Genomic DNA, 24,851 nt, shown 5'->3' with positions numbered 1-24,851 from the left:
CGTAGTGCGAGTAAGTTCTCGATCGAGGAGGCCTCTTACTCTTGCTTACTGAATTATAAAGGAAATTAATTAAAATTAACAAATCTATAATCAGATAAATATCATTAAAAAAGAAAAAAACAAAACAAAAACCAGTAATTAAAATTCGAATATCTTCTTATTTTTAAATTTAAGAATTGTAAATTAACTGAAAAATATAAGCAGTGGGTTAAATTATCATTGTAACTATAAAAAATAAATTTAGCAGCATTCTATAATAATTAAATCAAACAAAATTACAGTATTTCAAAAGAATATAAAAACTGTTACTACATCTGTTCCTTTATTCATTAATATTAATATTAGAAGTACAAGTAATGACGAAATACAAGTAATATAACCACAACGTACGAGAAATCACAGTAACGGAATGGAATAACAATTTCTTTACAGAATGTCAAAAAAAAAAAAAAAAAAACAATTTCTTTACAGAATCATATGTTTTCTGTCTTCTCTCACCCCACTTTCTCTCTCATTTTTTGACCTAAGCCTAGATTTTCTATCCCCCTTTCTCCACCAATTTCTTCTTCTCTTTCCCTTAGAACTAATTTTCTGGTCTTTTGAATTTGATGATCTAGTCTTTTCTTCCCTTTGGAGTCCCAGGACAATCATCTAAAGGCTTTCCGCATAATCCCGTATTATTTGCATAAACATCTGCCCCGAAGCTGCTGGTGGTAAAATTTGGCACTGGTCCTGTCAAGAGATTATTAGCTACATTAAATGTTTTCAACCGTTTGAGCAAGGAAAGTTCTGCAGGAATTTGACCCGTAAACCGATTACGGTCTAGCTTGAGAACATTCAAATAGCTACAGTTTACGAGATCTGCTGGAATTGTTCCTGAGAAACTGTTGGATGACAGATCAAGTGATGTCAAAAATGGAGTGATATTAGAGATATTGGTTGGAATAGTTCCAACCAGGTCGTTGTTTGAAAGATCTACACCAGTTATACTTGTGCAGTTCCTGAGGCCAAGAGGGAACTGACCCTTCAGCTCCATGTCCGAAAGCCGGAGATTCAAGACCTTGTTCTCATCAGGATGCCAACAGTCAACCCCAGTAAATCTACAAATAAAACCTTCAGTATTGTTGTTAAAGTTCCATGAAGACTTCAAGTAACCAAAAGGGTCTTCAAGTGAAGCTTTTATACTCTTCAAGCAAGCAATATCAGTCTCAGTACCGTAGCTCAAACTACAGCTAAGCAATAACCAGAGGCAACTACTCATTAAAATCTTAACAACCCGTCCACCCAACATCGTTTTAACTATAAAAAGACCCACAAAGTTTGCTAGAAGAACCCCTTTAATTGCTATCTGTTGCGCATTCAAGCTTGGAAATATCTGTATTCACAGCAGAACCTGAAACAAATTCCAAAACAAGAAACAAAAGAACTAAAATTCAGCATCATACACAAAGATTTATTATACCCACGTGAATTATATATACTCGGACACAATTAAAGACAACAGTAACCAAAATAACTAAAGGAACATATAAAGCTATAAATAAACAAAGAAATGCAAAAACAAGGTGACCCAGGTGACTAAAGTAAATGAAATAAAATCAAGAAACAAAAAACCAACGTGAGATTTCAAGAACCCAAACCCAAGAGACAAAGGAGAAGTGGAAGCGAGTTACAGACACGATGGGGGAGAAGATTTGCCTTTCTTTTTATAGAGAGAAATGGAAGAGAAGACGCCCTTGCTATCCCAACACCAAAGGAAATAAAGTCTACGGTGTTGTTTGAATATTCAAAGCTATAATTAAAATGCAAACTAACCAAAGTAAACGATAGGTATTGTGAATAAAAATAAAAAGACGGGTATGAAAGTGAGAAGTAGAAGAAGTAGAGGGTTTTGAAGTTTGGTTCATTTGTTCATCGGGTCAAACAAGGAAGGCCATTTTTTCCACAGCTACGAATGGACTGCAAGGGAGAGACAAAGACCACTTCATTGGGTCATACTTACCTATTATCCTATTGTTTCTTATATGTTTAAGTTATAAATTTTAGTATACAAATACCTTTATAAAAAAAAAAAATAGTTTTACTATTTTTATTTTTAATTTAAATATTAATTGAAGTGTAATCAGTAATATTTTTAAGTATCTAATAAGTATTTAATATATCCAATTTTATAAATCGGAACATTAAATATAATGATTTTTGTAAATTAAAGTATTTTATAAATGTAATTTTACAAATTTTATTTTATGAGTAAAGTAAAAGTTGAAAGTGTTGAAATTTTTTTTAAATATTATAAGGGAAAATTTACAAATTTGACTGTTTTTGCTTGACTTGCTTTTTTATTAGTTGTAATTTAAAGAATGAATTACTGTAACATTTTTGAATTTATTGTAATTAAACACTTTGTTTTCTATGGTTTTGAAATTACCACTTCAAATCTCTGAGTTAATTAGCAATTAAAATGTTTCATTTGTACTCCTAAAAAAATGTTTTATTTGTAATTTTAAATTTCTAAATATCAAAGTGACATATAAATTAAAATTTGAAATATTAAAATGCAAGAGAAAATTTATAATTTTAAAAATTGGAACTCAAATATTAATTATTAAGAAATCTAAGAGAATTATACATATAATTTGTTGAACATTAAGTATTTTTAAATTTCAAAATTCTTATAAATTAAAATGTAAATTAATTAAAATTTAAGGCTCCGTTTGTTTCTGTAAAATAACTTACAGGAAAATATTTTTCACAATTTTTCATTGTTTGGAGCGTTCAGGAAAATAAGTCAATAGAAAATATTTTCTTAGTTAAAGGAAAATTATGTCACTTTTTAAGGAAAATAATTTTCCATTTTCGAGAGAGTAAAATATTTTCCGGACATTGACAAACCTTATAAATTCATATTTTTTAATTTATTAATTATTATAATCACTACCACTAGTCACCATTTATTACCGGCAGCCACCAGCAGCAGCCACCGACGGCTTTCATAATTTACTTTTTTTTTTTTTTTTGCATTCTTCTCATATTTAACAATAAATTTTTTAAATTATAAAATTTCTATTATTATTAATATTTTTAAAGGTATTATGAGATAAAGACGTTAATATTTTTAACTACTTTTCAATATTACAACCAAACAACAGAAAATAAGTCATTTGAAAAATATTTTTTAAGGAAAATATTTTCTATATTTTTCAGTAAGTCATTTTTCGGAGCATAAGAGTGTAAATTTTTAATCTTGAATCGAGGTTAAGCTTGAGTTTAAGTTAATAAAAATATGTTTTTATGTATTTTTTTTAAACAATAAACTACAAATAAATATAATTCAAGTTAGAGCCGAGCTCAGTTTTTTGAAATTCAAATCGAGTTTCAGCCAAATTTAAGTAATTTTAATAAAATTAATTCGAGCTCAATAAAATTAAATTCAATCCTCAAACCAATTTTACAAGCATTCAATTCAAATGATTTTATTTTGATAACTTTAATATTTAAAAATAAAGAATTAACTTATAGACAAATAAATTTTAAAATAATAGAAATAAAGTTATTTTAATTTTTAATATTATAATATTTGATTTATTCACATTAATTTTATAATTAAATTATACAAATATAATTATGATTTGATATGTAACGTTAGAAAGTTGGTTGAATTTCACTTGGCGTCTCTAAACTGTAGTACCTATCCCATTGTCCTCCTTGAATTTAATTTGTTCCATAAATATTCCTGGACTCTTATTTCTGTACCGAAAAAATGATTTTAAAGCTTTTTTTTCAGCCAGACCACAGCAAAGTGCGCACATGGACTTCCATGTCATTCAAAAAAACTTTTTTAAAATCCACATTGACATATAATCACGTTTTAGGAGAGAGGAATCAATGACCGGCTTTTTTCTCTTCTGCCCATTGTTTTGTTATATATATCTGCTGCAATCCATATATCCTTTCCACTCTACTTCAATTTTTTCTTGTTTCTCTTTCTCTCTCTTTCATAAGATTTGCTTCAACAGCTTGGCAATGGATGACCCATCGTCGTCGAGCGTAATGAGGAACATTGTGTGTGTTAAACTATATATGCTTATATAGTAAAGAAGAAACAAAAGAGTATGAAAGCTTGAATATTTTTCTCATGTTAAACTTACATTCATAAGCTCATTAAATAGAGCATAACATAACAAAGTGCTGCTAGAAAATAGGAACTTAAGCTATCAATCACTAAAGATATGGTAGATATTTTAACAGCAAAAGTATGAGAGATATGCTGTCAACAAACTCCTTATAACTAGGAATAAGAAAAACAAACAAATAAACTTATTTCTTAACATTATTCCTCCCTTAAACTGATGTTCTTAAACAATCAGTTTATACAGGTTTAATCTTCCATAGTGCAGACACCAAGTAACTTTCTGAGCTTGACAAAAGGAACTGCTTTGAGAAACTTAGTAAATATATCAGCAAACTGATCTTCACTTCTACAGTACACCGTTTGAATTATTCCTTCTTTGCTGAGATCTCTTAAAAAATGAAATTTCACATCAATATGTTTGCTTCTCCCATGCAAAACTGGATTTTTAGACAACTTTATGGCAGAACTATTGTCACAATAAATCATAGTTCCTTCTTGTTGCTTAAAATTCAGCTCAGCAAGAATATTTCTCAACCTAATAGCTTGTGAAGCACAAGAAGTAGCAGCCACGAATTCAGCTTCAGTTGTTGATAATGTGACAATTAGTTGTTTCTTTGTTGACCAAGAGACTACGCCTGAACTCAGTATAAAAACATAACTCGAAGTACTCTTTCGATCATCCAAATCTCCAGCATAATCACTATTAGTGAATCCAATCAATTCTGATTTTCCTCCCTTTTTGTAAAACACCCCAAAATCAACTATACCTTTTAGGTAGCGTAAGATCCTCTTTGCCGCTAGAAGATGTAATTCTATGGGGTTTTCCATGTATCTGCTAATAAGACTTACAACATGCATAATGTCTGGTCTTGTTGCTGTCAAATACATCAAACTTCCAATGATTTGTTTGAAAAGAGTGCTGTCAATCTTCTTTCCATCTTGATCTTTTGTGAGCTTCAACCCAACATCTAATGGTGTGGTGACAGGATTGCAATTTCCCATTTGAAATCTTTCTAATATCTCTCAAACATACTTCTTTTGAGAAATAAATATTCCTGCTGCAGATTGCACTACTTCTATGCCAAGAAAATAATGCAACTTTCCAAGATCAGACATGTCAAACTCAAGCATTATGGACCTTTTAAAATTCTCAAACATATCACCATCATTTCCAGTATAAATTAAATCATCTACACATAAGCATACAAATAACATTTTTCCTTCATCTCCACACTTTATGCAAAGAGTATGCTCATTTGGGCATTTTCGAAAACCTTCCCTTTGAAAATATGCATCTATACGACTATACCAAGCTCTAGGTGCTTGCTTAAGTCCATATAAAGCCTTTTTTAATCTGTAAATTGTATGCTCTTAACCAACTTTAATGTCACCAGGTGTTTGTTCGATAAATACCTGTTCTTATAAGTCTCCATACAAAAAAGCTGACTTTACATCTAACTGGTAAATGGGCCCTGAGTTTTGAGCAGCCATTGCAATCACTAATCTGATTGTATCAAGTCTTGCTATAGGAGCAAAGACTTCTTTATAATCTACACCAAATTCTTGCTTGTAGCCTTCGCCACGAGCCGTGCTTTATATTTATCAACTTCTCCGTTCTCCTTCAATTTGGTTTTATAAACCCATTTGACACCAATTTTTTTGTGTCCAGTAGGAAGATAAAAAATTTCCCATGTATCATTTTTTTTCAATTGCAGCTATTTCATGATCCATTGCTTCTCGCCATTTTTCATCTTTGACAGCACTTTCAAAATTTGTTGGATCACAATCTGAAAATAGAGCAAGATAGGTGAGAGGATCTTCAGAATTATCAATTCATGTTACCTCATAGTCTGACATCCAAGATGGCCTTTTTCGAACACATTGAGAACGTGAATTTGTTAGAGTTTCAGTTTCCTCCTCCATAATTGGCGCAACATCAGAATTTGGAGCATTGTCATTTTGGGAATTTCCAGAAACAGCAGTAGGAACTTCTTCATCATTTTCTCCATCAAAGTTGGTTGGAATTTGTACTTGAGTGGCACCTTTGTCCCATGACCAGAAACTATTTTCATCAAAAACTACATCTCGGCTAATGATTATTTTCTTAGTTTTAGGATTATAAAGTTTATAGGCTTTTGATTGATCACTAAAATACATTTCTCCCCTTTGTCATCTAGCATCTTTCTCTTTTGATCAGGAATATTTGCATATGCAATGCACCCAAATATTTTAAAATGATCTACAGATGGTCTTTGTCCACTCCAAGCTTCTTCCGGAGTCATGTTTTTAACTGCAAAAGTGGGACTTCTATTCAGAATGTGAATGCTCCAATTGACGGCTTCAGGCCAGAAATTCTTGGGAACACAACCTCTTTTTAGAAGACTTCGCACCATATTCATAATCGTGCGATTTTTCCTTTCACAAACTCCATTTTGCTGAGGTGAATAGGCTGCTGTTAGTTGTCTCTTTATTCCATGAAGCTCACAAAAATTTACAAATTCATGTGAGTTATATTCACCACCGCGGTCTGTTCGAAGAGCTTTCATTGGACTTCCAACCTCCTTCTCAATAAGAACTTTAAAGCTTTTAAAAGCTTCAAGAGCTTCAGATTTTCTTGCAAAAAATACACCCAGATTTTCCGTGTATTATCATCGATGAAGGTAATTACGTAACGTTTACCTCCATTGGAACATGGTGTTATTGGACCACAAATGTCGGAGTGAACAAGTTCCAGAACAGCTTTTGCTCTCTTTGATTTTCCTTGTGGAAATGAATTACGACGTTGTTTGCTCATGACACAGTCTTCACAAGTTTGAGAAGGTGGTGAAATTTGAGGAAGGCCAATCACCATGTTCTTTTGCTGCATGGTCTTTAATCCACCAAAATTTAGATGTCTGTAGCGAAAATGCCACAACCAAGCTTCATCTCCTTGTTTCACAAAAAAACATGAAAGAATAACATGATTCAAATGAAGAGGAAACATTCTATTTGCTATCATTTTAACCTCAGCAATTAAGCCCAAATTATCATCAAGAAGTTGGCATACTCCATTCTTAATTTGAATCTCATACCCCTTCTCTTGCAATTGACCAATATTGGGAAGATTAATATTTAAATTTGGAACATAAATGACATTAGAGATTTTTTAAGTAACATTCCTTCTAGTTTGAATAGTTGCCTGACCCTTTCCCATGATTGAGACTCTAGAATTATTTCCAAATTTCACCAATTCTCGATATGTTTCATCCAAAATGGAGAATGCAGACTTGTTCCCACTCATATGATTGCTGCATGCAGTATCAAGATACCAAATATTTTGTTTAGTATCCTCCTCTGTCTGATTTGATGCTTGGTAGGCCATTAGAAGAGTGATTTCAAATTCCTCTTCCTTTTTTGCAAAATTAGACTGCCTTCCACCATCTCTATTCAAATTGGTTCGACATTCCGATTGATAATGGCCATACCTATGACATCTATAGCATTCAACTTTAGATTTGTCGACGAACTTTGACTTTAAATGGTCATCATCTCTCCCTCTTTCTTGAAAAGAATTATCTTTAAATTTTTTATACGAGTGCCGCCCTCTGCCATTGTTGTAGCTTCTGCCTCTTCCTTTGGCTCGACCTCGGCCTCTACCTCTTCCTCGAGCACCTCCTCTTGATGCTGAAGAGTGATTGTTGGATGAGACGTGTAAAGCTTGCTCCTCAGTGTGTTGACGATTCATTTTTTGCTCATGAACTAGCAATGAGCTTTGTAATTCATCAATAGAAAGATCACTGGCATTTTTGGATTCCTCAATTGAACAAACAACATAGTTGAATTTTGAAGTCATAGTGCATAGAATTTTCTCAACAATGGTGACATCTTCCATCTCTTCACCATGTATACGCATCTTATTTGCTATTGCCATAGTCTGTGAGAAGTAATCTGAAACAGATTCTCCTGTTATCATTTTTAATGTTTCAAAATCTGCACGAAGTGCTTACAACTGTGCCTTCTTTGCCTTTGATGTCCCTTGATACTTCTTTTTCATAGAATCCCAAATTTGCTTGGAAGTGTCTTTACTAAGAATGGTTTCAAGGATTGAGCGATCAATAGCTTGGAAAAGATAATTTTTTGCCTTGAGATCTTTCAATTCAGTGCCTCAAGCTCTGTCTTTTGAGCATATGTTAGCACAAAACCTGTTGCTGGTTCTGCTACCCCAGACTCAACAACTGCCCAATATTCTTTGGACCTTACGAAATTTTCCATAAGCATGCTCTAGTGATCATAGTGACCATGAAAGCAAGGAATGGCCGGTTGAACAAAATTTTCTGCAGCCATGTGTTATCTCCTTTGTTACTGCAAATTCTCTAATTTCACTCCCTTACGTGTTTCACTCGAACCTCACGTATTTAACTCAAGCTCTGATACCACTGTTAAACTATATATGCTTATATAGTAAAGAAGAAACAAAAGAGTATGAAAGCTTGAATATTTTTCTCATGTTAAACTTACATTCATAAGCTCATTAAATAGAGCATAACATAATAGAGTGCTGCTAGAAAATAGGAACTTAAGCTATCAATCACTAAAGATATGGTAGATATATTAACAGCAAAAGTATGAGAGATATGCTGTCAACAAACTCCTTATAACTAGGAACAAGAAAAACAAACAAATAAACTTATTTCTTAACAGTGTGGTGCATCAATTGTAGATGCAGGCAAGCAGCCATCGTGAAGACTGCATGTATTGAGAATAATCTTGGTAAGAGATTCTTCTGAGCGTAATGATTTCCCTCTTTTTGCTCAATAAAGCAACAAGCGACACCATTTATGAAACTTTCGCTTTTCTTTTTCTCAATAATAGAAATCCTAACTATATCACCACCTCTAAACGCTCTCAAAAGGGAATGCATCTGATTGGTAGGAAAAAGATAGGAAATAAACATCTCATAAGCAAATTTTTTCAATCCAAATGAAGAGAAAAGAGAGAGAAAAATAAAGAAATTGAAAGAAAAAGGAAGAAACGCTCTTGATGAAAGATAAATGTTTGGGTTTCATTCTCAATCTTAGAGAAAGGGTTGAATAGGAGAGGAAAACATGTGTTTAACTTTGAATATCCCATTTTTCAAGATTGACGTGAAAAAAAATCAATAAAAATCAGTGATATGGAAGTCCACGTGCGCATTTTGCCATGGTTTGGCCGAAAAAAATATTAAAAATCACTTTCTTATTACAGAAATAGGAGTCCAGAAATATTTAAGAGATGAATTGAATTCAAGATATAGCAATGGAATAGATGCTACAGTTGAGGGACGTCAAGTGAAATTAAGCCTTAGAAAATTCTAATTTCTTAATTATGATTTTCTTCCTGATAGACGACAAGAGACGTGAGGGAAACTTTTCCCTCTAGATTAACGGTGTCTGCTTTGCACGGAGCATTAATAAACGGGTCGGGCCAAATAGTGGCTAATAGGCTTCAAAAGCCCACGTTAGATAACGTTGCGAGCACTCTTCGTTTTAACTTAAGTCACTCCAAGCAAGGAAGGGAATCCAAGAAACGACAGTTGATTTGTCAAATAGCAAAAACGAGAGTGCCCATAAAAAAGCAAAAGAAAGAGGGGCTGCGATGTCACTCTCTTTTGCCTCCCCTTAACTTTCCCTTCTATCCCTCTTTCTCTTTCTCTAGGGGTTGCAGAGCAGCAGCCACACACACACACACACAATCTCAATCCGCCATGGATTGATCATTTTGCTGCTGAAATTTCGACGTTTTCGTCTTCTATTTTGCTTTTAATTGCTTAGGTAACTTAATCTCACTCATTTCTTTAAATTTCTTTATGTTCTTTCCAGATCGGCTTTGTGTGCTTATCTCTACAATTAACTCTCATTTTGTTAGAATTTCTCCAATTTTTTGCTCTTGAAGCTTTGATGCAGTTGCTTGGAGCTTGTTATATGGAAATACTTCCCTTGAAAGCAAATTCAATTTTTCGTGTTTTAGATTGCTGGTTTTAGTTGCTTCTTTATGTGTGTTTGTTTTTTCTTCAACTTTGTTTTTCTGATGGTTTAGCTTTCTTTCTTCAGGGTTTCTAGACTTCCTCTCAGTCTAATTTACTAGATCTAGGTTTTGGTGAAATCAAGCTAGTCAAAGCTGTGGTAAGATGTTGTCTTTTGTAACAAAAAACTTGAATTGCCTTGTCATGCATTTGTATGTACCACTAGAGTTTGTGTGCTTCTGAGTTCTATAATGGGTCTTTGTGCTTGGATTATGCTAAACTTGGTATTATTATCTTAAGAAATTATAGTGGGCTAAATATTCAGACTAGTTGAGGTTCTGAAGTAAGGAGTCTGCCGGTTGGTATAAATGTTTAATTACCACCTATTTTACTACTAAAGGTGGTAGAGAAGGATCACGTTGGAAGCCTTTTTCAACATAAAGAAGTTTTTTTCTAGTTGTAAGTGCATTACAATTGGTACAGACATAGTTTTAAATGAAGTACTTAGCAGTCATATTGAGGATAACAGGAGCAAAATTTGAGTTCATAATTCATTATTCCTCAGACCAGCAATAAGGACAAATCATTACATCAACTATTGATGTGGTAAGTGACTGTTGGACCTCTTAACTTACAATAATTTCTTATAAAGGGAACTATTATGGAGAGTGTTTTACTTTCATATCTTATATTAGAATTTCTAAATGAGATAAAGTGGTTGCTGTTTCGTAACTGAAACTAGATGGGCATATCATTCTTTATGCCAGCTTCTTTGCTGGAAATATAAAACCTATGCCCAGTTTTGGTTGACTTATATTCCCAAACTAAATCTGAAAAAGCTAGTAGAAATTTGAGTACTTGTTGGTTTGCCGTCTTGTTGACAGTTGGCACTCACTGACACTAAAGCTAGATGGTTTTGGTCATCTCAGTTCAGTTATTTCTTGGAGTTCAGAAGACAAGAAAAGTAGGATTTGGAAAAGTGCTATACATGACTGAGCTCTCCTTCTCTTCCTTGGTGCTTTAACTGAGTTAAAAAGCATATTGTTTCAGATCTTGAAGAGTTATTAGCTAGAGTTTGATGCTTGCTTCTACTTCTCTAGGTTAGTCTCTGATTGAGAAAAAGCATTGCGGCTGAGATATTGGATCTCCTCCCTCTTTGTGAACTTCATGTGGGCATTAGATAATCCCCAAGACCACCTTTTTGTTTTATCTTTTGTATTTAATTTGCTTTTGGATTCTAAGGCATTGAGCATTTGCAAAATTGTTGTGAACCTAACAGGTGCTTAACTCTCCTCCTCCCCCCCCCCCCCCCCCCCTTGGGCCAGCCATTAGGGGAAGAAAGCAAAGTACTTATCTTCTTACATTTCTTCAGCATATAGCCAAATGTGGAAACTGTAATCATAAGGAAACCCTTAGTTCTCATAGTTTCATTTCATAAAAAAGAGTGGCGAGGAGGGAAAACGTTGCAAAAAGCTTAGTTCTGCACAATTTATCTAGAAGCCATGGCGTGCTCACAACGCAGTGTACATGTTATGTGTCTACCTTTGAGCCATTGCCTTGTCATTATTTTGGTGTTGGATAATGATTCTAACTTCATGTTTGATGTCTTTAGGTTTGCACGTGGCATGAAACTTAAGCTTTCAGGCTACGGGTTTTTGTGATGTATGATGTGATTTTGGACTTTGGTCTTGAGATTTTACAATACATGCTGTTGCTGTTGTCTAATGATGAGCATCTTTATTCAGATAGCTGAGTTGTCAGCTATATTTAGCCTTAATTTCACTGGTTGTTCAGTTTATTATCACACACTGTAATTGATGATGCCATGGCATTGCTTTCTTGCATTGTGCATGCCAGAAAGGCCATCTGATTTATCTAAAGCATTTCATAGGTCATTATATTTATTCTTTTTTTCTGCCTTATGTAATTCCCTCTATCCTTTTTATGGTCGCCAGCTTTCCTGCCATGGAAAATACAGAATCAGTTGCAACACTCATAGACTCCACAACCTCAAAGATACAACAACTTCAGAAAGCATTCGCTGAACTTGAAAGTCATCGGGCAGTAACACTCAACTTGAAATGGAAAGAACTTGAAGAACATTTCCATGGACTTGAAAGGTCCTTGAAAAGACGTTTTCATGAGTTGGAAGACCAGGAAAAGGAGTACGAAACCAAAACCAGAAAAGCCCAAGAAGTATTGGAGAAGCGGGAAGCTGCTGTTTTGGCCAAAGAACAAGCTTCATTGGGGAGACTCCAAGAGAAAAGAGATGCTGCTGTCTTTGCCATTACTAATGCTTTACAGAAGCACAGGAAGGTGTCGATTGTGGAACCTGCTGTTGTGACTAGTGATCTCCAAGGTGAGCTCTCAACAATTGAAGACCAACCACCTGAAACCTTGGCTGCTGAAAGTAACTTGGGAGAGACTAATAATAATGGAAATGTGGAGGCGATGTCTTATCCAGAGTTATTCAAACTATGTGAAGCAATGGACTCAGAAGGGCTGCACAAATTTATCTCAGACAATCGGAAGAACCTTGCTGTTCTAAGGGAGGAAATTCCACTTGCTTTAAAAGCTGCAGAAAACCCAGCTCAATTGGTTTTGAACTCTTTGGAAGATTTCTATCCCATAGAATTGCCAAGCATTGATGGAAAGAAGGATTCAGCTCTACTGGGTCTCCGTCGAACCTGTATCATGTTGATGGAGTGCCTTAGCATTTTGCTCGTTTATACAGACCTTGTTTCTATTTCTGATGTAATATCAGAAGACATTAAGGAGCAAGCAAAGGCAATCGCTGAAGAATGGAAACCCAAGTTGGATGCCCTTGATGTGGATGCTAGCAATGGAAACTCCTTGGAGGCACATGCTTTCTTGCAACTTTTGGCCACCTTTGGCATTGCTTCTGATTTTGATGAGGAAGAACTATCCAGGCTAATTCCAATGGTTTCTCGTCGTCGCCAAGCTGCTGAACTCTGTCGTTTTCTTGGCTTGTCAGAGAAGATGCCAGGTTTGTTATTCTATTTGCATGTGTTCCCAAGGCTTTGAACTTCTATTGTAATTTGGTAATATTGGCAGGAAATTTACTAGGAAGAAAATTTGTTATGTGAAGTATCACCTATCATTATTGAAATTAACCATGTTGCTAGTTTTCTAACATTCTGTTTCTTATTATATTTTCTTTCTCAATATTTCTTCAGGTGTGATTGAAGTACTAATAAATAGCGGAAGGCAAATTGATGCAGTTAACTTGGCTTTTGCTTTTGAGTTAACAGAGCAGTTCTCACCTGTACCTTTACTGAAATCATATTTGAAGGAGGCAAAAAAAACTTCACCTGTCAAGTCTGGAAATGCATCACCCACCGCTGTGCAGGTATACATTGCTGTCTCAACTGCATTACAATCTATTGTCCTCTTCTTACAACTTGCTTTTGATGCATTGTGCAGGTGTATAATTTGCCACAACTGCCGACTATAGTATACATTGTTTCCATATAATTTGCCTTTTTTTTAAAAAAATTTATCTTTGAAGTTAAGCTACAGTTGATGCTAGTCCCAGTCAACAAAATGAATTGTGAGGACATTGAACTATGATGCATATTATGGATGTGAGTGAGCCCGGTATTATATGCGGATAAGATAGAAGGCTAATATAGGTTTCCCACCTAGTATAGTTTCTGCTCATATCCAATCCTTTTTATTACATATGCACAAACAGGTTGACATTAGCACACACGCAGAGTCTTGTGCATTGAACACAAATATCCAGCATGCTTCTGATCATCAGCATTAGATTGCCTGTGAGACCTTTGTTTCTGTGGCCTAAACCCTAAACTGTTTATATTTCCCATAGATTTTCTGTTTCTTCCTCCATGATTATGCATTTGCTTCCTTGTGTGAACAGTATTCTATAAGAAAAGAGAGGTGTTAGAATGTTGGCTGTTGTTGATTTTGAATGAGGTTGTGTGAATAACAATTTGTTCTCAATGAATGCATTTACATGTTGATTGATGAAGTTGATATTGTTTCAGCATGAGGTCAATGAACGAGAACTGGCTGCACTGAAGGCTGTCATAAAATGCATTGAAGAGCATAAGCTTGAGGAGCAGTATCCTATTGATCCAGTCCAGAAACGCCTTAGTCAGCTTGAGAAAGCCAAGGCAGACAAGAAAAGGGCGACTGAAGTTGCAAAGCCTCAATGCAAGAGACCACGTGCCAATGGTGCTGGATGTGCACCCCGTGTCACTAACGTTGCTGTTGACAAAACCTTCTACCCTAGAATCACTGATAGGTACCCACAGTACGTGTACGACAGACCTTATGTTTACACTGGACCTACCGATCTTATGGGTTCTGCTACTTACAACTTCTCTCCCAATCATGGCAACTACTTCGGAAACGGCTATCAGTACCAGGCCCCATATCTCCACTAGTTAGTAAAGATGGCAAAAAAAGAAAAAAAAAAAAAAAAAGGTGACTGATCTGATTTTAACTGCTAGCCTTAACCCTTCAGTCCGTTGATGTTGTATGAATGAATTTAATTATCTAAGAACACCAGAAAAAAAATTCAAAAAAAAAAAAAAAATGTCCTGTTAATTTTTAATCTTCTGTACAAGAGATAATTTGATCCTCTAATATATGTACTCTGTTTTCTGTGTATTTGCTGATTTAGAATTTGTTCTTTATTTTCTCTTTTCTCTGTACACTGTTGCCCTGGTAAGTTTTTGAATGATCTTTGATCCTCCTATGCACTTTTCTCATAGTTCATATTGAGGTTCATTTGTTGAAACTTGAAAAATGAAGTTTTATTGCAGCAGATGAGATGAATTTATCTTGTAATTAATTGTTCAGCTTGCTGAATATCTTCTGCGGAAACCAGCACAGCCGTCAACTGATGCTGATCCTGCTACTGAATGATGGTGAAAGAACTCGTGTTGCTTCCATTTAATCAGAAAACAATTAAAGCAGGCTTTGCTTTATTTGCAGTCAATTTAATCTTATTGTTTTTTCGCATTGAACTGATGATGTTCAGTTATTTGGTACAGTTTTGGCAAAAAAAATTTTGGTTAACTGAACTGAAGATTTCATACGGTGTCGTTTTGCAGTGAGCCGGACCGAACTGTGTCCGGTTCTTATTCTAAATGGTTTGCATCAGTTACTAATAATACAGAACTTCGATTATTCAGTTTTGTATTTCAGAACTGAATTGCTTGAATGAAACAAAATTCAATAACTGTATTTTTATTGTCAACATAATCTAAAATTATTCTGTTGAAACGCAATTTCAACCTAACACCAAATATTATTTTATTGATTAAAATATTTTTAAAGTGAATCTCATATATTTTAATCGTGAAAACTATAAAATAAAAACAATGCACAATTGCTTGTTCTCAGTAATATTCAAAATAATTTTAACTATAATGCAAATAGGCTCTAGTAATGGGACCAAGTCTGCATTGGCCCAATAAATGAGCATTGGGCCGTTTTTATCAAGTTCGACTTGTGACCGAATATAATAAATAAATATAATGTCGATTTGGTACCAATGTTCTCAAAAATCCCCATCTTGTCCTCTTGGCAGGACAAACAAAATCTTTCCCTCCAAAGCCCATAACGATTCACACTTTCGCTCCTTCCTATTCAAAAATTTCAAATTTCTCTCTCTATCTCTGCAAACAATTTACCGTGGAAAATGAGGATTTCAGAGATATCTTCGCCGGACCTCCGGCGATCCAACCAAGATGGTCAATCCAATCACAATGAGAATCACCATCACCATCACTTCGTCTCTCAAATCGAGTCCCTAATCAAACAGACCGAAAACACCTCTCCTTCCAACCCCCTCCCAGAAGCCATCTCTTCTGATCTCCGTCGAATCCTTTCTGAGCTGAGTCAATTCGGTCCTTTCCCTAACTCGCTTAAGCTCCAAATCTGGAAGCTCAGCTATCGTTTATGGAATGCCTGTGTCGACATTTCCAACGCGGCTTCCATCAAGCCTTCATCCTCCGCATCCATCACCGAACACCACGCAGTTCTTCGACATATCGCAGCCGACATGCTCTCCCTTGCTGGCGACGTCGTAGGTGTTCCATCTCCAGCAATCAAGTCCACCTCGTTCTACTATAAGACTGGCCTTGTTTGGCATGATCTAAGAAAGTTTGATCTCGCTTCCACTTGCTTTGAAAGAGCTACAGATATTGTTTCAAAGATCGATATAGCAAGAATATCGGATTCAGGAGAGAGAAAATTACTCTTAGATTTGAACCTCGCGCGATCTCGAACTGCTTGGGAAGTATCGGACCGAAATCTTGCGATTACGTTATTAAATCGGTCAAAAACTCTGCTTTTCGGGTCGTCGGATCACTACAAGCTGCTAGCAGTTCAGTACTTGTCATTTGGCAAGAGCGTGTTATCCAAGAACGAGAGTAATGCTTTCAGTGAAGCGTTGAAGCTCCTGAACGAAGCTCTAGATCTATGCGAGAAGGGATGCAATGCATCGAGAAGACGAGAACAAACAATGGAGCTCAAGGAATTGAAGTCCAAAGCACTCCGGTTCATCTCAGCGGTACACTTGCAAAAAGGAGAGTGTGAGAGTGTGATTAAATGCGTTAGGATATTGAGAGAAGGCAGTGACGGTGGTGAACAACACGCTAGTCTCCCTGTATTGGCGATGAAGGCATGGTTGGGATTAGGGAGATTTGAAGAGGCGGAAAAGGAGCTGAGGGGCATGGTTGTGAATAAGGGAATTCCTGAAAGCGTTTGGGTTTCGGCAGTGGAGGCATACTTTGAGGCGGCGGGTACAGCAGGGGCGGAGACCACTAAGGGATTGTTTTTGGGTCTTTTAGGAAGATGCCACGTAAGCGCTAGCGCCGCAGTTAGGGTTGCTCACAGGGTAACTGGAGATGGGTTTGGTGGTGGAGAAGGGTCAAGAGTGAGGGCCAAGGTGGTGACGGAACTGGCGTCTGATGAGAGAGTGCTAGCGCTTTTTGCAGGCGAGGCAGCGGCCAAAGAAAGGAAAGCAATGCATGCTGTTCTTTGGAATTGGTAAGCCACAAGTCTCCTCCAAAAAGTATACATGCTTTTTTTTTTTTTTTTTTCTGTTGCTTCGCCATTCCAATTTATCCACTGTGGAACCTCATGATATTTGTTTTTCCTCTCAATATATTATTTTATTTAGCAAGATGTGCGTCATATCCTGTTTATTAAGCTTTAAGGTACTAGAGGCATCCGATATATGAATCAGATATCGCAAAATAAATGTAATTTAACCTAAAATATGATCAATGGCTGTGATTTTTCTAAAAACAAAAGAATAATAAAAATAAATCTTTTTTTGGTGGTAGCAAAAGCAATTTCAAATTGCTTTCACGGCACGAATGAAATAAAATCTTGCACAGGTACGGCAGAGGTACTTTTCGTGCTTAGTGGCATAAAAATAGCCTGGGATAATGTAATCAAGCTTCCATCTGCATCCTAAATCAGATATTTGAATTCTGAAATTATTGCTTCTTGGTGGAAGTCCCATGAGGAGTTTGCACAAATTTTCCATTGGTTGGCTTCCTTTTTGGTTTATCCTTATCAATTAACTTCTGACATTTGGCTAGTGACTTCGTCCCATTAGTGTTGGTACTCAAGTTGGTTCCTGTGCTAGCAGCTCGCGACTTTATTGGTTTCAATGTGGATGGTAGCCATTGATAAGATTGGGAGAAAGATTTGGTACTGTGCACAAAATTTGTTTTGTAATACTTGTTCTTTATGAAATGTTTCCTGTCATCAGTAACCCACTTATAAAAAGACTAACGATGTTAAAACCTGGAAGACTGTCGATTCATCCTATATTTTGATGGGATCATAAAATCATTATTGGCTTCATTCTCTACAGGTTTATTTCTGTTTTTGTGGTCTCATATGCTAGTCTAGCTGTGTGCATGTGGATTAATGTCCAACGACCTTCATAATCCGTTTGAGTGATATTGTGACTTAAAACCTGTCTAGAACCCTTCGCTAATTAACCAAGCATAGGTTACACCACACTTTTTGACTTCTCAAAATCTTCTGACTTTTGCCTGACCAAAAACTGTTCATGCCTAGATCTTAACTCATGCTGGTGCTGTTGGGAATAATGGTGCACTTCTTATTGATTTTATTAAATTGATGTGATGGACTTTGTTCAGATATATAATGTTTACTATGGGATAAGATGTTAAATGGGATAAGATGTTAAATTGGTTTATTTCACTATAAAATTGATCATTGAGAGGAATAATTTTTATTTAGAAGGCCTTGTAGAATCAGATGTTTTAACCATTTTCTAACTGTCTTCACAGCGCTTCAGAGCATTTCAGATCAAAAGATTACAAGATGAGTGCAGATTTGTTCGAGAAGTCAATCCTTTACATTCCACATGACATAGAGAACAGAGTTCTCCGAGCCAAGGGCTTTAGAGTTTTGTGTCTCTGCTACCTTGCACTCAATCAGCTTGATAGAGCCCTGGAATACATCAATGAAGCTGAAAAGGTATCTTGAACAATGGCAAACTGGAGTTGTCTCTACGCTCACTAAGACTAGACCTTAACATTGCAAAAATTGAGTAACATGTCATCATTTTAACGCTTTTCTGTTATTGCAGCTTGAACCCAATACTGCCAGTGCTTTTCTCAAGGTGCTCTTTTGTCTCTTTTTGCGTGTGTGTGTGTGTATATATATCATAACAGACATGGACACACATCTACAAATGCATTGATGGTTGCAACTTGATATTTCTTTTTGTTATGCAGTTCAAGATCTTCCTGCAACAAAACAACTATACCGGTGCTATCAATCAGATACAGGCAATGAAAACTTGCCTTGATTTCACTCCAGACTTTCTTTCCCTTTCAGCCCATGAAGCTATTGCTTGTCATGCTCTTTCCGTTGCAGTTGCCTCTTTATCCAATCTCCTGAATTTCTACAACTCAGGAAATCCCATGCCAACAACAGAGGTTGAAGTGTTTCGAACTTTAATCACAATCCTCTCTAAGGAACCTGATAATGAATCAGAAGTGCTCAAGTTCATGAAATGGGCTCATGCCAGAGCATCTGAGCTTGGGAATGAATGCTTTTTTGGAAAAGGAGAAGTTGGCAGACGAGAACAAAATTGGTTTGCAGTAACTTCATGGAATTTTGGTATAACTTGTGGGAAGGAGAAGAAGTATGAATTATGTACAGAATTTTTAATACTGATATCAGAATTCAGCGCTGGTCTTATTGATGGAAAAATGGAGGAAAACAGTGTTATGGTCTGTAAATCACTGATATTGACAGTATCTGCCATGATAGCATCGGAGAATCAAAAGAAAGTTGCATTGATGGACAGTGAAGTTAAACATGCTGTTCAACTGTTAGATAAAGCAGGGAAGGTATGTTCTGTCAGTTCAATTTCTCAAATGATGTTTGTACAGTGATTCATAAAAATATAAACAACAGGTGCTGTTGGTTGCTTGTTGAAAATGGAAGATGCCCAAATGAATATTTTCTGCTTCTGAATATTTCTCTTTAACCCTGTTTAATGCTTTGTGCGTGGATGCAGATGCTAACTTCATTGGGAGCTGGATTTACTGACGATAAAATTACTACAATCGAACCAAAGTTTTACTTCATGTACACCTTCAATGCTTATAATATACATGGAAGACTCGACAATTCAGGGTCGCAACAACAACTCCACCTTGTAAAGAGTTTTGCCAACTCAAAGGCTTGCAATCCAAAGTATCTTCTCCAGATTGGCCTTAATGCTTCACAGGGTCCACAGTCTAACCCTGAGGTAGCCATCTTTGCTCTAAATGAGTGCCTTTCAGCTCTACTTTCGTCTCCCTCAACAGATTATCAAGACATTGCTCTTATAGTTCGAACACTAATTGTTGTAGCAAGCATTCACAAGGGTGATTCAGATGATGATGTTGTGTATAATATGTACAAGCAAGCATATAGGATAATGGTCGGGTTGAAGGAAGGTGAGTATCCAATCGAGGAAAGAAAATGGCTTGCAATGACTGCATGGAATCGAGCAGCAGTGCCAGTGAGGCTGGGGCTTGTTGATGCTGCAAAAAAATGGATGAATGTTGCACTGGAGCTTACCAGGAAGGTTTTAGGAATGGAGACTTACATGGCATGTATGGAGGATTTTGTTGCTGCTTTTGGAAAGAAATTTCATTTGCAGAATAAAGATTAACATACTTGCCTACTAGTATAATGTGTACATCTTGTAAAGATTATTGACAATATATTGCAGGCAGAAGTACTGAAGAGTACTATTTGTATAAGATGAACTTTACAAATTGGAAAGCCAATGTTATTAGGGTCTATCTGCAAAATTAACTATTTTGATGAGGTTTAACGATAACGGTTCGAGTAACTTTTTAATGAAATGTTAAAAGCTAAATATTGTATGAGTTAACTTTTTTATAAAAGACTATTTTAATTTTTAAAAGTTAATTTAACGTTTTAATTTCTATATTTAAATTATAAAAATGTTTAAAGAGAAAAATATTCTTTGAAAAAATTATTAAAAAAGTTAAATTAAAACTCTTTAAATTTATTTTTTTTATTCACTGAAAAATACAATAGGCCGAAATAACTTTATTCAATTTGAGACTTTCCATTTCTCATATTATCCGAAGGAACAATCAAACTAGACTTGATCAGTTATATCCCTTCATTTTACACATTAGCTTTTTGCAATTTGAGATTTATAATTTCCAGCCCAGCCAAGCCCAAATCAGCCCAACACATTAGCGGTAATGATTATCGTCCCTTTCTTCCACTCTTTCTATGTCTCACTTTCATATCATGGATTCTCTTTCCATCATCCTGTCTTCTTCTCCTCCCATCCGAATCCAAAACTGCTTCAAAACTCTTAAATTCTCCACTTCTAAACCTTGTTCTTCGTCTTCTCTTCCAATTCAAAACCATCTCCCAAATATCAGACCCTCTCTCTCAGCTAAAAACAGTTTTCTCTCTTTAACTACACTTCACCTCCTCACTTCTCTTCCTTCTCTAGCCTCTGAATCTTTAGCAACTCCAACAACTGACAAAATAAACTTGGAATCAATTTTAGTCTCAATTGATGACTTCTTCAATAGATACCCATTTTTCGTTGCTGGGTGTACTTTCATTTGGCTTGTTGTTATACCTGTAACCAAACAGTTATTGAGGAAATACAATTTCATTTCTGCAATTGATGCGTTTCGAAAACTGAAGGATGATAAAAATGCTCAGCTTTTGGATATTAGGGAAAAGAAGAGTATGGTGGCTCTGGAGTCTCCAAATTTAAAGATTTTGGATAAAACTGCTTGTCAGGTTGAATTCTCTGAAGAAGATGAAGATGGGTTTGTAAAGAATGTGTTGGAGAAGTTTCCAGATCCTGCAAATACCATTTTGTGTATTTTGGACAAGTAAGTGCAAGAGTCAGTGCCCCTATCTAGTTCTTTACTTGAATTTTACTGTTAATGTTTGCTTCAATTAGGAAAATAGGAGTTGGGCGGTAATCGTGCAATTCCTGAAGAATGAAAGTAGTGAAAATTGATGGCATTTATATTTCATGTAATTATTAAGAACTAAAATCCCTGAAGAAACAAACATCATTTTGAGCTAGCTAACCTACTCTTCATTTTGTATCATTGTAAAATCCCTGAAGAAAGAATTGGTTAGTTTCAGTTTTCTTTTTTTCTTGTAAAAGTATGTCGAATTGGTTAGTCAGTTTCCTTTTTTTCTTGTAAAAGTATGTCTCTTTAATTTTTTTCCTTGTTTTCTCCTTTTGTGTGTAAGGTAGTTTTGATGGTAATTCGATGAGAGCGGCAGAGTTATTGTTCAAGAATGGATTCAAAGAGGCCTATGCAATAAGGGGCGGGGTCAGGGGCAAAAAGGGGTGGTTGGTATGGTTATTTTCTTTATGTTTTACTAATTTCTTTTCTAATATCAGTAATTTAACATGTGAAGGCCTTTACTGATCCATAGAATATAAAATGAATAAAGGTGGAATATTTGAGCTTAAGCTTGAGAAAGCCTTATATTTCAGTTTATAATCTGGAAAGGAAAATCTTGCTAAATTGAAGTTTGGAGAAGAGTTGCCCTGATTGGCATCTTAAAATATTATCATGTTTGTTGGCTGATAATTTATTGAAAATGGTCCCAATTTATAGACTAGTTTTTGGTCCTGATTGGCAACAGATTTTAAGGTATGAAAACACTGCCTTTGTTATTCAATAGTGTTCCGAGGTGCAATGCTTATACTAGTTTTTAGAGGTTGAGAAAGTTTATTATGAAACATTACTCACTTTAACATTTGACGAAACACTCATAAAATAGTTAATAGCTACTAGGATAACTAATAGCTATTAAAACAGTTAATTTTGCTGAATAGGGCCTTCAACTATTTGAGAGGAGAGAGGAAAAAATAATCACCTGAGATTAGCGGTTTACTTTCATGATTGAGGTTATAACATTAACTGTCATCCTATACGCTACATAGCTTTTCAGAATTGAACTCGGCTTACAATAAATAGTAGCTTTCCCCTTCCCATAACTCCTCCCACCTCACCAAGATTTGAACTTGGGACCTTCTAATAGGAATCTCAAGTCTTAACCATTGAGGTGTCCCTTTAGGGACTTGCAATATAACTTCTGAACATATAAAATTCATATTCATTTTGCTGAGGTTGTTTGTTCTTTTGATGATAAACTTATGGATTTACTTTACATAAGATGTGATGCTAATAGCAAAATCCACACAGCAATAAAATCCCATACCTTGTGAGGTCATGAAAGAGGGTGACAGAAAGCATTTGTCTTTGACCCATCTTTCTGGGTTTGATTCTATTTCTTGTGAAATTAGTTTAAAGGTTGTCTTTTGCACTATGAATTATTATTGGTAATTCTGAAGGCTATTTGGGGTGGGGGGGAGGGGTTGTGTGTTATGTGTGTGTTTCTTTTTCAATGGGCTCCAAAAATGTCATACTTATGCTGCCTAGCAGTACATATTATGTGTATACAGGATTTTTCTTTTCTTAATTTCTAAAGTGAAGCCAGTTTGCTCTTATTTGTTTATTCCCCAAAGAGAAGAAAAGAAAATAAAAGACAGGAGAGAAGATGCTTCCAGCAGCTTTTGTAATTTTTAATTTGTTATTATTTGTATTTGCATTACTGCAGGCAATTCAAGAAACTCTTCTACCGCCTTCCGTCAATATGTACCCCAAGAAGAAGAAGAAGAAGGATAAAATCTCACAACTGGGAACTAATGGAGGAGTTGGTATGCAGAGTGAAGAAAAGAATAACAGTGTCTCTTCTGCTGCTCCTTCCATAGAAGAAAACCAAAGAGCAGACAACAGACACATAACCAAGTTCATAAAATCCACATCTCATATGAAGATTGATTCCAGATCTCCTTACCCTCGTGTATCTCTCTCTCTCTCTCTCTCTCTCTCTCTCTCTCTCTCTTGTGCGTGTGGATGAATAAGCATGTCTCCTATTAGTTTGTAATTTGTAGATGTTAGTCTGGTGTTTGTGTTCTAGCTGTTCGCGCTGTCTAATACATCATAAATCGTGATTACAGTGGACTGAGCATAGTGGAGTGGAATAAAATTTATCTTGGCCTCAAATGACTATAAGTTCAGGTGGTTGTGGTGGGGCAAGGGTGTGTACGTTCTAGTGTTATTTTCACTCTAGGCCGGAAGCTCAAACTGATTGTTGGAATTTTCAGAAAATTTAGGAGAGAATCCAAATCAGTGGATTTTTATGTGAAGTGCCTTTATTGTAAAGGAGCTTAGAATAACAAATTACGTCAATATAGAGAGTAGTATTAAGAATAATTGCCATTATTGCTGATTAGTATCATTTCTGAACCTTATATGAAGTGCTTTTAGGTTTCAACATGGTATGTTCATGTTTGGTAATAACACAGATGAATGATTTCAAATAAAAGAAGAGAAACTATCAAAAATAAATAAATAAATAAAATAAAATAAAAGAAGAGAAAATGAAAAGAAGGGTTGATAATTGAAATGATTGGTGGTGCTGTATTATGTTTTTATGCTTATCAAAACAATGTTAACAGCCCAGAAGCATATTTTATTACTGCAATTTGCACATAGACTGCACTTGAAACAAAGTGCTAACTTTTTTTTTTTTTTTTCTCTAAATGGTTTATGCAGTACCCAGATTTGAAACCTCCTTCTTCTCCAACCCCATCAAAGCCATAGCTGCAAGCCGACTGCTTTGAAGTATCTTCTTTTGGATTGAAGCTCCTGCTTTTTCATGATGCAGCTTTAGTTTGTGTATTGTAATTGGTTTATTTTTCAATTTCGATAGTTGTTTCTATAATCCGAGTTCATGAATTAGAAGTAGAAATGCCAGTTGTTTCTCCTTTGTAGGAATTTGGTAAGCAAATGGTTTGGTTAATCAAAATTTGAATCAAACCAATTTATTTCAATATTTCAATTTTCAATTTTATTAAATTTTCGGTCATTTCAGTTTTAATATTAAAAAGAAAATAATCAAATTGAAATAAATATTTATGTTTTTGGAAATATACTTATATAAAAATTTTTCGTCTCTTTCAAAAAAAAAAAAAAATGTCAACTTTAAGTGTTTAATTGCCATGGCTTCAATCACGCGATGAGATTATTTACTTGAGCTTGTAATTTAAGTGGGATCTTAAGTAATTATAACAAAAATTAAAAAATGATATTTTTTCCAAAATAAATA

At 35.3% G+C, this 24,851-nt stretch overlaps 4 protein-coding genes and 1 pseudogene across 9 annotated transcripts; 3 read left to right on the top strand and 2 right to left on the bottom strand.

The window, feature by feature from the left end:
- Positions 1–296: 296 nt before the first annotated feature.
- LOC110010508 (probably inactive leucine-rich repeat receptor-like protein kinase At5g48380) lies at positions 297–1,828 on the bottom strand. 4 transcript variants are annotated; one of them, XM_020683145.3, is made up of 2 exons: positions 1,678–1,828; positions 297–1,393 (listed from the first exon to the last, which is right to left on the bottom strand). In XM_020683145.3, the coding sequence occupies exon 2, from the start codon at positions 1,289–1,291 to the stop codon at positions 614–616; it is 678 nt and encodes a 225-aa protein (XP_020538804.1). In that variant the 5' UTR covers positions 1,292–1,393; positions 1,678–1,828; the 3' UTR covers positions 297–613. The 4 variants fall into 4 exon arrangements, with proteins under 4 accessions (XP_020538804.1, XP_020538807.1, XP_020538801.1 ...); XM_020683148.3 differs by having other exon boundaries at positions 1,699–1,813; XM_020683142.3 differs by having other exon boundaries at positions 1,641–1,775.
- Positions 1,829–7,277: 5,449 nt separating this feature from the next.
- On the bottom strand, positions 7,278–8,455 carry LOC149497380 (uncharacterized; annotated as a pseudogene).
- A 1,290-nt stretch (positions 8,456–9,745) lies between these two features.
- LOC105643868 (FRIGIDA-like protein) lies at positions 9,746–14,768 on the top strand. Of its 2 annotated transcripts, XM_089718919.1 has the most exons (5): positions 9,746–9,921; positions 10,201–10,272; positions 12,068–13,119; positions 13,310–13,482; positions 14,141–14,768. In XM_089718919.1, exons 3-5 carry the CDS (start codon positions 12,078–12,080, stop codon positions 14,540–14,542), a joined length of 1,617 nt encoding a protein of 538 aa, XP_089575045.1. In that variant the 5' UTR covers positions 9,746–9,921; positions 10,201–10,272; positions 12,068–12,077; the 3' UTR covers positions 14,543–14,768. The 2 variants fall into 2 exon arrangements, with proteins under 2 accessions (XP_089575045.1, XP_089575044.1); XM_089718918.1 differs by lacking the exon at positions 10,201–10,272 and having other exon boundaries at positions 9,747–9,921.
- Positions 14,769–15,526: 758 nt separating this feature from the next.
- ATSPO22 (Tetratricopeptide repeat (TPR)-like superfamily protein) lies at positions 15,527–20,440 on the top strand. Of its 2 annotated transcripts, XM_012229121.4 has the most exons (6): positions 15,527–17,156; positions 18,440–18,629; positions 18,742–18,774; positions 18,890–19,510; positions 19,681–19,914; positions 20,018–20,219. In XM_012229121.4, the coding sequence occupies exons 1-6, from the start codon at positions 15,805–15,807 to the stop codon at positions 20,084–20,086; spliced, it is 2,499 nt and encodes an 832-aa protein (XP_012084511.1). In that variant the 5' UTR covers positions 15,527–15,804; the 3' UTR covers positions 20,087–20,219. The 2 variants fall into 2 exon arrangements, with proteins under 2 accessions (XP_012084511.1, XP_012084506.1); XM_012229116.4 differs by having other exon boundaries at positions 15,530–17,156; positions 19,681–20,440.
- Positions 20,441–20,871: 431 nt separating this feature from the next.
- LOC105643887 (Rhodanese/Cell cycle control phosphatase superfamily protein) lies at positions 20,872–24,601 on the top strand. The gene is made up of 4 exons (XM_012229130.4): positions 20,872–21,544; positions 21,922–22,024; positions 23,298–23,543; positions 24,299–24,601. Exons 1-4 carry the CDS (start codon positions 20,922–20,924, stop codon positions 24,344–24,346), a joined length of 1,020 nt encoding a protein of 339 aa, XP_012084520.1. The 5' UTR covers positions 20,872–20,921; the 3' UTR covers positions 24,347–24,601.
- The last annotated feature ends 250 nt before the right edge of the window (positions 24,602–24,851 follow it).

The sequence above is a fragment of the Jatropha curcas genome, chromosome 3 (genome assembly GCF_041381405.1).
Source record: "Jatropha curcas cultivar XTBG-Jc1 chromosome 3, XTBG_Jcur_1.0, whole genome shotgun sequence".
Taxonomy (NCBI): domain Eukaryota; kingdom Viridiplantae; phylum Streptophyta; class Magnoliopsida; order Malpighiales; family Euphorbiaceae; genus Jatropha; species Jatropha curcas.
This window is presented reverse-complemented; position numbering and strand designations above follow the sequence as displayed.

Excerpts from the sequence above, each read along its gene's own strand:
- LOC105643887 (XM_012229130.4), top strand. The coding sequence starts at position 20,922 with ATGTCTCACTTTCATATCATGGATTCTCTTTCCATCATCCTGTCTTCT. Across the intron at positions 22,025-23,297 it reads GGGGCAAAAAGGGGTGGTTG|GCAATTCAAGAAACTCTTCT; the intron begins GTATGGTTATTT and ends GCATTACTGCAG. Across the intron at positions 23,544-24,298 it reads CCAGATCTCCTTACCCTCGT|TACCCAGATTTGAAACCTCC; the intron begins GTATCTCTCTCT and ends TGGTTTATGCAG.
- LOC110010508 (XM_020683145.3), bottom strand. The coding sequence starts at position 1,291 with ATGTTGGGTGGACGGGTTGTTAAGATTTTAATGAGTAGTTGCCTCTGG.
- LOC105643868 (XM_089718919.1), top strand. The coding sequence starts at position 12,078 with ATGGAAAATACAGAATCAGTTGCAACACTCATAGACTCCACAACCTCA. Across the intron at positions 13,120-13,309 it reads CTTGTCAGAGAAGATGCCAG|GTGTGATTGAAGTACTAATA; the intron begins GTTTGTTATTCT and ends ATATTTCTTCAG. Across the intron at positions 13,483-14,140 it reads CATCACCCACCGCTGTGCAG|CATGAGGTCAATGAACGAGA; the intron begins GTATACATTGCT and ends ATATTGTTTCAG.
- ATSPO22 (XM_012229116.4), top strand. The coding sequence starts at position 15,805 with ATGAGGATTTCAGAGATATCTTCGCCGGACCTCCGGCGATCCAACCAA. Across the intron at positions 18,630-18,741 it reads ACATCAATGAAGCTGAAAAG|CTTGAACCCAATACTGCCAG; the intron begins GTATCTTGAACA and ends CTGTTATTGCAG. Across the intron at positions 19,511-19,680 it reads TGTTAGATAAAGCAGGGAAG|ATGCTAACTTCATTGGGAGC; the intron begins GTATGTTCTGTC and ends GCGTGGATGCAG.